The sequence below is a fragment of the Mchenga conophoros genome, linkage group LG16 (assembly GCF_057382185.1).
Source record: "Mchenga conophoros isolate Kocher_MC1m ecotype Shallow Benthic linkage group LG16, M_conophoros_male_GT1.1, whole genome shotgun sequence".
Lineage (NCBI taxonomy): Eukaryota > Metazoa > Chordata > Actinopteri > Cichliformes > Cichlidae > Mchenga > Mchenga conophoros.
In genome coordinates this window covers 19,390,656-19,405,750 of record NC_140541.1, presented here as the reverse complement: position 1 = coordinate 19,405,750, position 15,095 = coordinate 19,390,656, and the positions used below count along the sequence as shown (strand labels likewise).

The window sequence follows — 15,095 nt, the reverse complement described above, 5'->3', positions numbered from 1 at the left end:
TATTTCATAAGCCATCTATGGCAGGAAGCAGAACAAGATGTACGGAGAAAAATCAAACTTTGGAAAACCTTTTTTTAATGAATTACATCTTATGTGTTTCCATTTTTTAACATATTGAGACAAACAAAATTTCAGCACTGGCAGTGGTTCATCTCAAATGCTTACTTTAGTGTATTCAAAGAAAACTGCTATTTGTAGCATAAATCACAACAAGAACTAAACATTAACTTTTGTCTTTAACAACACAAAAATCCACTTTTTACGCTGCTTTATTAATGCAGTTTCAGACCCATCCAGAACAATGGCTCTGCTGTTAATAACAAAGAAATTCAATGATCGTGACCACTCTGTGGCTTTAAGGCGAATGAATGCTTGTTTAGGCTTAGATGAGTTTCAGGCAAAAAGGAAGAGGTGTCAGGAAGATCACTTTTGTATTTTAGGATCCATGGTAAAGAAGCATGGTGCTGAAGAGGGTGTGGTCATAGAACTGCTCCGCTTTCACAGACTTCAGGTGCTCCACCTGACTGCCTCCAGTGCTAATGATCTCAGGTGAGCCGCTGTGGATGTGGTGGTCAAGGAGGATTTCTGCTGTTGGGCCATTTGAGAAAAAGTCCTCACAGTGTCTTTCACCTGCCACTGTAAATGAAACAAATAGTCAAAAGGGCAAACAAATTTTTTTGATCGTGTTCCTGACTCTAATAGAGAACAAACGAGGCAGGGGGCGATTTTGTTTTGCACAACTATTTAAAATTCTTTTTACTACAATTCTGTAAGCAGCCATGTAAAAATAATGTCTATTACATGGCCAGCTTTCAACACACATCAAGTGGTATCCAACTCTTTGGATTTAAAAAAAAAAAAAAAAAAAAAAAAAAGAGATCAATAAATTGCGAAATAGACTCCACGGGTTTATGCAATCTCAAAAGTTTTGACCTGAGACCTTGTTTTAAAATAGGTCACGTCCTGATCTGTAGTAATTCTGACATACAATTTGCGTTGTACCACCATGACCTAGTTCTGTGTCATTTCACAAGAAAAATCACAAGTCTTTTAAGCTCCACGACCCAACATCACAAGCAGAATTGTAAAAAATGTCAAAGGCACTGTATTTGCAATCATCTGAAAAATGTAAGCATTTTTAAAAATAAATAAATAAACACAGATGTTGTGAGACAGGAGAAAAAAAAAAAAAAAAAAAAAAAAAAAAGAGCACAAGGATACACCAAGAAAACAAAGGCCACATTTATAAACTTTATACACATTTAATGATGTCAAGCAGTCAAGTACAAAGCTAAATCTGCTCAGTACTCAAAACATTTGATGCCCCAGATTCAAAGACTACACACTCAAACCTTCTGCCACGTAAAACAAAAACCATGTTCAACATGAAATAGTACTACAAAATACAGAAAGAATCCCCCCAGCGTCTATAAAATTTGAACACAGCATACATTAAGTTACCGTTTGGATTACTTAACGCAGCTTAACAAATAAGGCTTTTTGCAAAGTGTAAAAAACCATGCAAACTTTTTTTCAGCAGGACTGTTTGTACATAACAACCGATTGCAATATGGCCTGATATTAATTTAAAAAACACACTGGGTATTCTTCTGTAACACACGCAAATGCAAGCCTTGCTGCTAGTTACCTTAAAAGTTCGCCAACACACACACACACACACACAGTAAACATTCATCATATTTCAGACCAATCATTGACAAAGGTGAAAAAGAGGGGTTAACAAATTCTACTCTTATGGACCAGTAAATGTTACTAAAGGGCATCTAGAAACTCCAAGAAAGCTGCACAGTGAATTATGTAAATTTTAAAAGCTACATTCATGTTCAGATATGCTTTGGCATAAAGTCATTCTTCAATATAAAATGCGAAATTTCCAGAGACTTTCTTTATGTATGTTTTAAAAAGTGCTTAGGTACCAATTTCAAATAAATGTCACCTATTAAATATTATTTTAAATCAACAATATTTACTGATTTATTAAACTGGGAGAAAAACAAACTCAAACATTACTATTTTTTTTGGTGTTGGCAGCAGAAGGTTGGTGTTCACAACATCAGGTGACAAATGAAGTTTTCCTTATTATACAATAATGCACAAGTTTATAAGCGTTATAATAAGACATGACTAAATATTTTTTATGAAGCCAATATAAACATTTGCACTTTTAATGCAAACAACGTGGTATAATTGTGCAAAACAAAATCATCCTTTTATTTAAAACCTAATAAAAAGTAAGCATTACACGAGAACGGTCAGTATAATCCGACGTATGCACTGACTACATATCTGTATAACAAACACATATTAATGCCTTTCTCCTTAAGAGTATAATCAGGTACATGGAAAAGTAGAAAATACAACACACACACGCACGCACGCACACAGCTAAATATCTTTCAAAGGAAGCTCTCCACCAAATCAAAACAAATGTATTTCGATATCTGCATTACTCAAAAAGGAAACGTACAACAAACATACAAATGGGAACATTAGCGTGTGCCATTTCACACACAAGCCCTTTACAAGTAGGCATAAGAGTTGGTGCAGCGACAGGGGGTCTGCATCGACGCCACAGTGATGACCTCCAGCTCTTTAGCTGTGGGGCTCGACCTGGCTGGTCCCCCCTGATCCATGGGCCCCGGCCCTTGTGATGGTGCAACCCCATTCATCCCAAATGCAAAGCTTCCTGGCCCACCTGAGGTTACAGTCGCTGCCAGCTCCATGTTCATGCTCTCCATCTGCGCATCTCCAGCTCCATCTAGTGGCCCATTCCCGTTAAGCAATTTGGGTTCCACACAAAAACCTGAGAGCCAAGACGAGTGGAAAAATCAGTGAGCTGAGAGCCAGGACATGTTTCCATCCATCCATTTAAAGAAAGATTTGCTTAGAAGATACAATTAACCCAGATTTTGTCCTAAAAATACATGCAGACACTTGGTCATGTGATGAAAGGAAGAATATAGTTTGTAGATGACAATTTGCTGATCTCCAATTCACCAAAACTGAATTATTTTTTGTTGTCATTCATGCTAGAAATAAATTAAACAGCTGAGTGTAAAAAGAAGTTTGAGTACCCAACATCCTTTGGTGTTTCAACATTATCAATTAATATCAGGAAAATGAATTATAATCAATAAAGAGTCACTGTGTCACACTATTGCTGTGACTCACATAAAATGTGAATTAAGTCTAACAAGACCCTTTGGAGGAAAGACTTCAGAAAATATTTTTTTAAAAGTAAATACCTGCAGAGACCTACCCCCTTAATCTCCTAGATACACTGATGGTATCAATTTCAAAATCCTACTTCACTTGGTTTTCAGATTATCTTGACCTTTGACCTTGAGGTCGAGGTCACTGAGATTTGAACTCGATGGCATCAATTTCAAAATCCTATACTGTCTCGTTCTCGAGTTATTGCATTCACAAACTTTGGTGTGCATGACACTATGCCATCAACCTTTTATGGCTGAGGGGTAATAATGTCTTGAAAGTTTCAATTTCCTTTAAAAGGTAACAGAAGAGAAAAAAAAAAAAAAAGTATCTGAACAGACCTGATCAGCTTAGTAACTTACCGTTAGTTCTAGCCTTCTTTCCAGGGTTTGCTTCCATGCCTTCGAAAGACCTTTTTCTGTTGGGCATACCATTCAAGAAGCTGCGTCCCTGGATGGTGGGGTAAGTGTGGCACCCATTCTGGCTCATGCCATTCAGAAAAACCCCGTTATGAGACTGAGCCATGTTTTGTTGGAAGTTCTGGGCATTGGAGAGTATTTCAGCGCACTCCCGGAATCCCTGCGCGTGGGCCAGGTCAGCAGCAGTCAGCCCACTGGCATTCCTCATACTGCACAACAGAAAAGGGAGTGTTAGAAACACTCACTGTATGCTCCATTTACACAAATAAAACACAAACAAAATGAGACAAACCCAAGCACGCACACGCAGGCACACACACCCCCACACGCACATACATACATAAACACACGCACGCACACTCATTAAGCAAATATTCGCACACACACACGAACACAGATGTATAGAAATAGCCTGTGCTGCTCTACCCTCTCTCACATCCTCTTCGTCATCTTCATGACAGATGACGACTGATCCCTTTGGGATCATCTGCATCTTAAAGATTTCACTTGTTTCCACATAATTAAGGAAACACGTCTGCTGCAAACGGACATGGTTAAGACAGCTGAGCACATGCACTTGAACATGTATGAAATGATCCGCTGCATCCACAGGAGATCACATCCGTGGACCGCGTCAAACGGGCTACATCAAGGAGCATTCTGCGAAGAATGAGAAGTGGTTGTCATCTCACGTCTCCAGCGCCGATAGAATTCAAGGATTTCTGCAAAGCCGCATCAAAAGCGCAGTGATGTTGTCTTCTCTGTGTCAATGTCCACGTGGAAAAGCCAGCAAAGAAAATGACAGACTGGCAAAGTGACGAAATCCCCAGAGATGAGTCAGAGAATCAGAAGATGGTGAAGACTATGATGCAATCATCAGAACAAACTCCAGAGAGTGAACGATTAGGGCGAGAACAAATCAAGGTCGAACTGCAGCACCCAAGCAACACCACTCTTCTTTTGTTGAGAATGTGAAGCTAAAGTGAACTTGTCCTCATGTTGTTTCAAGAAAAATGAGCAAGAGAATAAAAAAAAAAAAAAAAAAAAAAAAAAAAAAAAACATAATAAAATAACTCTAAGTAGTCTGTGCACTCTGTGTTAACCATAGCCAGTTGCAGCAGTGATAAAGTAACTTTCTGGGAGCAGTAATGAATGAGCAAACAGCACTGTGTCCCCTCCCCCTCACAAATTTACAGTTTTCAAACAGCATTAAAGTGTGGAAACAATTTCACCTGCAGGTAAAATGTGGACAGCAAGGAGAAAAAACTACACAGGAATAAAATAAAAACTATATTTTAAAAAAGGTGCTATTAATATAAAATATGATCATTCTGCTGAAGGATACAGAAAATAATCGACCAACCAAAGCATTTCTTGCAGCTTAATGATGGAAATTTCTTTTGTCTGTTTCAGCCAGTTACAAAAACAATACTGCCGTTGTTCGGGGCCTAAATGTCATCATGCTGTGAAATGAGTTCTCTAACCAAACAGCTCAGTCTTTGTCAAAGAACTGGGAGCGCTGGCCCACATCTGACTCTGGACTGTTTTTTTGTTTTTGTTTTTTTTAAAAACACGACAGGAAAAACATTGAAAGCAATCGTCACGTCGTTTCATGCATGACTAAAATGATTTACCGAAATTTTAGGAATACATTTTGTTTCATTGAACTTTGCGTTTATAGTGTTAAATTAAAAACCAGGTGATATTAACTTCCACACAAAGAGGCAGGATTTAAAGCACACAGCTGCTGTTTGGTCATTCGTGAGGTGTAGAAACTGCTCGTTCTCTGCATTTTTATCTAAACAGTTGTGCAGAAATAAACATTTCAAGAACTAGTGCATGTGAAAAAAACATTTTATAAAGAATTGAAGATTTAAAAAAAATAAAATAAAAAAATCAAACAAGTAAAAATCACACAATAAACTTGTTGCACATTACCCGTCCCCTTCAAAATTAACGCTTCCAAAGGATTAATCCAAGAGGTTACACTTTAACTGAATATCATTTACATGTTAAATGGTAGATGGATCAGTCTCACTCTAAGGAATAGAAATTCTCATGTATAATACTAAATAAGAATTTAATGTTAAAATTTGTCTCTCTTTGAACACAAACAGTTCCCTAAGTAAACAGTGGACCAGATAGACACAGAATAACATACTGTTACTGTGATAAAAATCTAACATCTTCTAATCTTAATCATTAATGTCCACTTATTGTATGATAATGGCACAACAAGTACTTGCCCTAATTCTTGTCTAGAGGAACTCAGTGGTTAAGCCTTTTTTTGGACAAGGGTGAAATTGCACCTCAACAATCCCCAAATGAGATTTCCTCTCCCTTTTCAAGCACTTAAGATATTAAAGTTGCTCCTCGTTTTGAAATCTTATATCCAATGTCAAATGAGTGATTGCAGAGACACTCGCAGATTACTGCAGCTCTTCTGTGGGGTTGGTCAAAGATAGGGAGGAGGTTATAGGTGCAGTGATTTTTTTTATGTGTCTGTATATGTTGTGGATCTCTTAAGGAGGAAGCTAAACATTAGACACTCATGAGTGCCAGGCATTTTAAATGCCTGACTATAAGTGCAAATTTCAAGTTTTCAGATAAAGTCTGCTGCAAATTAATTCTCTCATTTCTTTATTTGACCCTCTGGCTTCATTTCCAGCATTGACTTGTTTCCAAACCAAATCTCAGCTTGAACATCGCCCTCCACATAACTGAAACAATATGCCCCTTTTCTATTTCCTTAATTATTTAAACCATTATTCCTTTAGTGAGACCTGACATCTATGGTAATCACTAATCCAACAAAATGGATAGCTGTGTATAGCTTAAAAGAAAAAAAAAAAACAAAACAACAACAAAAAAACAAAAACAAAAAAACAACTTAAAAAAGGAAGCGTTAATTCTTTGTAAATGCCTGGTATGCTTTGCTTTTCGGTCCTAAGCACACAATATGCATCTTCTCTAACTATTGTCTAACCTTCCAGAGGCAGCCTATTATCATGCTACATGTTGACATGGGACTCACGTGATTAACCCTGTCCATTTAAAGGACTCCTATGGTTAGTTCACAAAATAAAGACAAATCATAAAATTAAAAAAAAGAGGCTAAATACAGGAACAATCATGGATAATAAGCAAAGCATGCAGGTCTAAAACTTTAGTTTTGATTTATTAAAAAACCTAGCATTAAAACCAATCACCGCAAGAAATACCTCAACAGTTTGCCAGTGTGTAGATAGGAAGCGATAGTGAGAACACTCAATGCCACAACAGTGCGGCTATCCCAGGGAACGGGGCAGACTCAGCAGTGTCTATTCTCCCCCTTTCTAGGATTACTTGAAAAAACCAAGTCATTTCCAATTCAATGGCTGCAAAACATTAAGATGTACGGTTCTGTTTCTGTTAACAGTATAGAAAACTTTTTTTGTAAACTTATTGTCACTTTCATAAAGGAAAAGGTGACAAAGATTAGAAGTCAAAACAGACTATGATATTGTATAGGGTTAATACTGTGACATACAAAAGAAAACATTTCTGTGTATAACGTAAAATATTTGGTACAGTGAAATGACAGTGAATAACCATTGCAACAGGATGATGTTAGCATTAGACAGTTCAGTACATGATGTTATGCAAATCTAACCCATCTCACTCAGCTGCTCTAAGCATGCCTGCACTACGCTCATCACCGGCAGCCTCTAAGCACTGGCCTACCTGCTGCTAGTTTGCTACTGGACCACCTTTACAGTTTGAGGCTCATGACAAAAAAGAATTTCTTAGAAATCTACCCCCCAAAAAGTCTATATAGTTTTAGTGCTAAGTTTATTTTAGCGTTCTAGAGCAAAATCAGAGCATTGGTTTTATGATTCTAATTAAATACTGGATTTCAAAAAGTAAAGCTCATATTTATAAAGCTGGGTCCGATTTATTTAGTTACCATATATCTACTTTATGAGTGGTTCTACGAGTACTTTATAGATGTCCTTATCATTTTTCTTGGTAGTGTATTTATAATAGGATTTAAGATGGCGTTCGTTCAAGTGACTTGGCGCAAACAGCCAAAGATGTTGATCCTGTCAGCACTCGGGACAGAGCTACAAATAAAACCATGATGAACTGTGACACTGGGGAAAGTTTTGAAGAGTTTTATTTAATCGTTTTTATGTTCCAGTAAGGAATTATGTAAAAGTTATGACTGTCAACCCAATCCTTTAGACTAAAGCAGAAACGCTTGCACAGAGGTGTTGCCAAAATGCCTGCTGAGCGTCAAGGCATGCTTCAAGAAGGACCCAAGTTGTATCCAACCATGACACCACTGAGTAAAATAACACAAACCTCAGGTTTAGGTGGACTTAATGTTGTTCCCACTCATTTAAAAAAAAAGAAAAAAAAAAAAGAAAGGTGCATAAAAGCATCTGTAGGTGACGGCCAAAGGAATGAAAGTATTTCATACATAATTCAAGCCTTTCAAGAGCACTTCCTTCTAATGAATCAAATGAGTACATCACACTCTTCTTGTGTCTCTTCTTTCTTCCACATGGAAAATGTGAAGATAAGCAGAAACAGTCAAAGCTGCAAAATGCTCTGACATATAGTCAAAGCTTACAGTTTTATCATTTATGAATTACTTCTCCCCGTTGAAAAGGAAATCTCAGATGACAAGTGTGTTCAAGAGGATGTAATACAAAGCAAGCATAAAACAAAGCCAAGAAGATGAACAGCCCACTGAGGAAAATCCTCAATGAAAAATGTAGATTTAAGCGACTGAATAAAACTCATTCATTCATTCACTGTTCATATAATCAATGTGACAAGGACATCCTGTTTGCGTGAAATATAATTTAGCCGCTTTGCTGTAAAAATGTACTCTCAAAGGCTTCTGTGAAAATATTTGGAGGCATTGCTTTTCTTTTATAACCATGGTAATGTTGATGTGAGCTTCCATTAAGAATAAACCATTCATAATCCACTAAATCCATTTTACTGCCTTAGGTCCTGTACAAAACACTCCACAGTAAAAACGTGCTTGTTATTGAAGCTTCGCTCCCATAATGCAGTGAGTGGACCGGAGGGCAAAAGAAGTGTTTAGATGCCTATCACGGAGCTTTAATCTGACATGAAAGAAATGTGACATGGAGATGGATGTTCAAGTAATAGATCTCAAAGAGTAGACTCAATGTTCAAGCTAACTTCCAAAAAGAAAATGCAGAAACTTTGACTTCAATAACAGCATTTATAATAAAAAATTACCAAAGCTCTAAATGAGTGGATTTAGAGCTATTTGTCCTGACTAACAGATTCAAATTAGAAGATTATCAACACAGTATTTTAGACTTTGTATATTACACATATTTTGAATTAAACAACTAAAAATTAGGGTATAAAAACTAAAAGCATAAGAACACAACTTAGTTCATATAGTAGTATATGATGTAGACTACTATGTATTGCAGAGTTGTATTATTATAGTATAAACTGCATAAACAAAAATCTTTTCCCAGCAAAATATTTTCTCTCTTATGCATCAGATATAATGCACCATGAGTGCTACCAACGACTGATTGCCTGAATAATTATCACGTCAAGGTTCATTTGCTGCCTTGCCACCAAATCTTTACTGCACATGACAGCAGACTATTTTCTTTGTCAACCTTTGTTAGCATTGGAATATTTTGTTAGCAGATGTTTGAAAGCCCTTTGATGCTGAAATTTGTTATTTTGTCATGAGCCCCAGTCCCACCTGCTGTGCCTTAGTCTTCCCCCCAGCTGCGCCCCCGCTACATTTCTGAGTCATAAGTTAAATAAAATGAAAAACAAACAAACTTGATAATAAACTAAACTAAATATCTGTGATCTGCAGGGAGAAAAACAAAACAAAACAAAAAAATCACATATCATTTTCATCAAAAAATATAATACTCATCAGCTGATAACCAAATGCACACTGCGTGAACCACTGCTGAGCTTCTCTACATGAAAGCAGTGGATTTAATTTGCCAAGGCAACCGTAGCAACCAGGGTGTTTATACAAGGAGAAAATGAAGTGTTTTTAATTTCCATCGAGTGTTTTTTATGACTCTGGGACACGCACTCTGTGAAACTATGCGGAACAGATTATGCATGGTGTGTGTGTCTCTAAGACCTTTTGAAAAGGCGTGTGAGCACTGTTTGCATTCCTTTACTGAAACAAGGCCCAAAGTCAGCACTGCTCTCAGATTATGTTCAGTATTGTCATGGTTATACCTAAAGCTCACTTTTACTGCTTCATGGTGGGATTTACCTTCTTTACAGAGAGCTTTTGGTGCACAAAGATTTATTAGACTACAAAAAAATTAACATACATATAAACTCCTTGGTAGCTTGGGGTTTCTGTTCTCTAATGGGATCACAAAGAAAAGGCAGGCAGTATGTTGCAGAAAATGAAGCTGCAAGACTTCATAATTGAAAAACAAAAACAAATAAAACATGTTGAGTCTAACATCTAAACTCCTAAGACTAAAGTAAGCAGCAACTTTTAATTTCTTTGTGCATTAAAAAGCTACTTACAAACCCGGTAACCTACTTTAGTGAGAAGCAACTCAAGGCTTTTTTTTTTGTTTTGTTTGTTTTACAGCTGGATAACACAGGTAAGCTGTGAGTATGTAAACTGGGTGCCTAATTCATTAGGCTTATTCACATGACCTTTAGGAAAGTAACAGCTATGATCTAACGATATAGCTGTTGTTATTTCAAGTCCTGCTGGTCTTGAAGCTAAATTTAACAAACAGGAAAAGTGAGTCTTGCCTCACTTCTTTGTTCATGTGTCAGATCGAACATCAGTGATAACAATGTTTTCTATAAATGGGTATGTTGGCAAAACAACTGTAAAGGTGTGACTGATCATTACTACAAGAGGAGATTATGTCTACCTCCTAAAATAATAAGCTAAATTTATCGTGCAAGATCTATTATATCTAACTCTGTTATCTGCTCAATGCAGATATTATTGTTAATTTTAATGATCCTTGAAAAAGGTGGACATGAAAGCAGCCAAAACAATCTTGCAAAAATTTAAAAAAAAAAAAAAAGATTTTGCATTTCCAAACACGGCCACCTAATCAATGCATTTTCATTCAATGCAACACCTTACAGCCTTTCCACAATGACAGTAAAGAGGTATTCAGATAAAAAAGCAATGTGCATTTGGTCACCCAGTTAAGCTGTGTATTTAAGACACAAATCTTTAAAACAAATGTTAACAAAGAAAACCACACTCTAGATTTAACAGAGATCATGCAACATGGCCTACTAATTAAACAGTTTATCAACCTTTACATTAAGTTGCCCTAATGTTTGTGTAATAATCGTGCTGGACTGAAAAAGTCAGCCATCTAGATGAAAGACGCCGTGCAGAGTTAATAATCAACTTTTACTGTAACACACATAAAGTGTAGCAGACTATAAAGGTAATAAACGTCTGCTTATTCAAGTACACAAGCAGGCACTTGTGGAATATGTCTTATCTGATAATGTTACACACAGAGAGCAACTTAATGCGAATTGTTGCAATGAAAAACAACAATTTTTAAGGATTAACAAAATGTGTCACATTTTCAAGGAAGCGCCACCAATTCTGTTAATGTTTAACATGTCAAGCAAGCTAACTTTGCTATATTATTACCGTTTCACAAAATGCATCTCTAGAACTTCTAAAAACATTTTCAAGGATGTAATTGTCTACACAGTTGTCTGGTGTACATTTTTAATGAACCCATGAACAATAAAACAAAGTTGATTTTATTTTGTTGAGCTAAATGACTAATTCAGTCCTTTGCTCAAATCTTGTTTAAAGTTATATACAGACACAACCTGAACTGATTTAAAGTAAAGTAACCGCTTCTAGAGCAGCATTCCTTTTGGCTGGAGCTAATATAATATCAAAAATTTTAATCTTAGTAATTACATTCTGCACCTTCTACAAATTTATGTTTAAGACCTGCACTGTTAATTTTGCAGATCACATATTTGCAGCTTTGAAGAAACTGAATAAAACATTTAGACTTAACAACTGTACTGATGTGAGTTTGGTGGCGATCCCTTGTAAAGGTGTAACTAAGTTGCTGGATAGTACAGAGGAAAAGAAATGATGACACAGGACTGATCACAGGACTTACTCAGCTTTCGCTCCCTGAATCAAGAGAGTGTTGATACACTCCAGGCTGCCCGCGCGAGCAGCCTTGTGGATGGGCGTCTCGCCCACATAGTCCTGAGTGATGACAAGAGACCGCAGTTATATATAGAATGTATCAGACAGACATTACCAATTAAGTATTTATCAAATGTATCACATATTACTGCATCCTAAGCACATACTGGATATTATAAAAGGGTGTAACGCTGCAGGGCAGAGCCTGAACTTTTCACCCAGACATTACTGCCGCCCACACACATTTACAGTTGCACATTAGTAAGAGTGCAGCAGAGGAAAGAGGAGAGAGAGGGGGGGGGGGGAGTGAGGCAGCTTTCTCCAACCACAATGCAACGTAGGCTGCACTCAAATATCACACTTTCCTACTGCCCAATCCCAGGAAAGTTAAAAGGCTACACACTCAAGAGGAAAAGGTCCGCAAATCTGAGAACTTTCCCTTGTGTTTATTTCCACAGACGCTAAGCAGATTCAATGGGAGTTGCAAAGCAATGTGGTTCCTGATTACGACAATATGTTATGTCACTGTGCCCCACTAATCTGATTCCTCTCAGTAGTGCAGTGGAGCATAAAATATAGCCTCAGCGCATGAGCCTGTCTGTGTATGAAATCCCACGGAGAGGAAAAGACGGATGAGTGAGGCACTCAACAGTCTGACAGTGGCTGCTTCGGGAAATATGGTGAAGAAATAAATAAATAAAATGGAATGTGAGGGCATTGGTGGGACAAATGGAGGAGTGAGCAGCAACACTGCCAGGGCCGTGACCCCAAATTAGAATTATCCTCTTCAATGGGATTATCTGAGCTCAACCCCTCACGCTCCTTTCACTCGCCCCCTCCCCTGCTTCCTTTTCATTTCACATAAAAACCATTGTCCCTTTTTTTTTTTTGTTTTAAATTATGTTTTCCTCTTGTCCCACTTTGTAACAAATGCAGTCTACATGTCACTTCAGGAAACTCTGTGAAAAAGGATGAGAGTGGGTCTGATATCGTACCTGTTTGTTAATATCTGCACCAGCTTGAAGCAACCATAACAAACACTCAGGGTGGCCCCCAAAAGCAGCAATGTGAGTGGGCGTCTGTGCAAACCTGGAGGTTACCGCGTTCACACCACAGCCCACCTGAACCAGACGCATCACACAATCGAGCTGTGAAGACACAAGTGCAATGCACATACAGTCAGACAGGCCCATTACCTGCATTCTGAGACAGGGCAGGTACAGACAAGTGTGTTACAGCAGCCGAAAAAGGGCAAAAATGAAGCGCTCCTATGTGGGCTGACTGGGTTTTCGAGGCACAATTATCAAAGCTTTGCCTCGGGGTATGAATCCAGTCTCTGTACAAACGTGAGGCCTATTCTTTTCTAATGTGCAGTTTGTTAAACAAGTCTTACCACGAGTGTTTTTTATACTCAAACGCTTCATTAAAAATGAGTCATTAGCGCCGGGAGTTGGCTTGAAAGCAGTTTGAATAACCGCCCTTTTTAGCCGCAAACCTGCTACAGTCCGCGAGGCTACATCCAATTTAACTAACTGCTCGTTAGCTAACATTTGTGGCTCTTGTAATGCTAGAATTTCGTGTTAAACCTATCGCCTAAAGCCATTAGTTAATATTAATAGGGTTCTTGTTCAACACTAGGTAAAAACGTACCTACAATTTTGCGCATACTAATACAATTCATTGAAAACTAGCTTTAAAAAGTATCGCTTTAACTTCAACGGTCCATTGTCTGCCTGCACTCAGGGACGGCTGCTTCTTCGTCTCATCAGCTAACAGTTAATGGAAACATCAGGAAATGGCCGAGACGAGCCTCATGATGTCGAAGAGCGACGACGCTCCTTCTGGATAACATTTCGCCAAAAAAAAATATCCATTAACTAAAACCCGGGCGGACAGAAGCGATACCTTTCCGAAGTGAGCAGCCCAATGTATGGGCGTCCAGCCGTAGAAAGTGTCCTCCACCGTGAGGTCGGCCGGGTTTGATGTGCACTGAAGGAGGGAGCACAAGGCACCGACGTCTCCATCCCTGCAAGCCCGATGGAGAGGGAAGCGGCTGTTTAAGACCTCCTCGCTTGAGAATCCAGACTCCACTCCCACCGACATGGTAACGAAATTATAAATATTAGTCGACTATTTAAGAGGAGAGAGTAAATTAACTAGATGTGATTCAGTCCTCCGCGCCGACTCTGCGACCGTGCACGAGGACACACGCCACCCTGAATGGCGCGTCTTTCTCTGCCTGACAACACAAAGCAGGAGGCGTAGAGCACGCGCCGAGCTGAAACCCGAGAACCGCTGAGAGAGCCGCAAACTGCGGACTGGACGTCACATTCCCGATTTCCCCGCGTTCCTCTCTGGTCACTGTCGAGTGCCAGATTTTACGTTAGACCAGGAGCCTGTAATACATGGTGGACTGTATCAACAAGAGCACTCAGAGAGCTTAATTCCCACTTAAGAGCAAGGGCTATACTAAAACTTTGATGTTTTATGATGTTTTTTAGTACAGCCTGCTGACATCAGCCTGTTTTGGTGAAAAAATAAAAGCTGTGTTATACAGTTTCTCTGTCATATGATATATTACTAGATATGATTTCATGATTTTTTTTCAAGGTCTACTTTGATTTTTGGCAGTAACAATGAAAGTCAAGGTCAAATGCTTTATGCAAACTATATTTTCCCCCTCTGTGTCTGTACATACACACTCATATCTCTGAGTGAGCAGATCATCCCCACGCAGCTCAGTAAACAAGGGTGGAGACTATAAGAGGACAACGATGGGAGAAAGGACACATATCATTCATTTTTCTCAGTTATCTGAGATTTACTTAATGCATTTTTTGTGATGACTGAGTGCAGCGTGAAAAAACAAATAGTACATAAACATATAACTCTCCAAAAAAACCAAAAATATAAATTATATACATAGGCATTATTTTGGGGGGTTAGGAACATCCTTGTTGACATTCCTATTGTGTTTTAATGCTACCTGTAGTAGATGTGATGAGTTATAATAGCACATATCTCTGCATGTCAGCCAATGAATGTCTTTCGCCTGCAAATCACTGATATTAGAGTTGTTTTAAATTGAAATATTTCATGTTTATATTATTATTCACAGTATAGAATATATTCTCTAACACACTTATCATCACGTTAATGTACTGAATTTATTATCCAGTCAGTTCACAATCACTGACAGTCACCTCTATGCCACCTTCTGTATATCTGAGTCACTGGATTAGTTAAAG

General features: G+C 38.1%; 1 protein-coding gene across 1 annotated transcript; it reads right to left on the bottom strand.

Moving 5' to 3' along the window:
- Nucleotides 1–58: 58 nt before the first annotated feature.
- ankrd10b (ankyrin repeat domain 10b) lies at nucleotides 59–14,096 on the bottom strand. The gene is made up of 6 exons (XM_085248661.1): nucleotides 13,753–14,096; nucleotides 12,843–12,995; nucleotides 11,816–11,907; nucleotides 3,597–3,862; nucleotides 2,717–2,824; nucleotides 59–636 (listed from the first exon to the last, which is right to left on the bottom strand). Exons 1-6 carry the CDS (start codon nucleotides 13,948–13,950, stop codon nucleotides 437–439), a joined length of 1,017 nt encoding a protein of 338 aa, XP_085104787.1. The 5' UTR covers nucleotides 13,951–14,096; the 3' UTR covers nucleotides 59–436.
- Nucleotides 14,097–15,095: the final 999 nt, after the last annotated feature.

Bases quoted from the DNA above. Each gene is read 5' to 3' on its own strand.
- ankrd10b (XM_085248661.1), bottom strand. From the start codon at position 13,950: ATGTCGGTGGGAGTGGAGTCTGGATTCTCAAGCGAGGAGGTCTTAAAC. The intron at 12,996-13,752 runs GTATCGCTTCTG...GTGTCTTCACAG, and splicing joins GGGCTGCTCACTTCGGAAAG to CTCGATTGTGTGATGCGTCT. The intron at 11,908-12,842 runs GTACGATATCAG...GTCATCACTCAG, and splicing joins GTGCAGATATTAACAAACAG to GACTATGTGGGCGAGACGCC.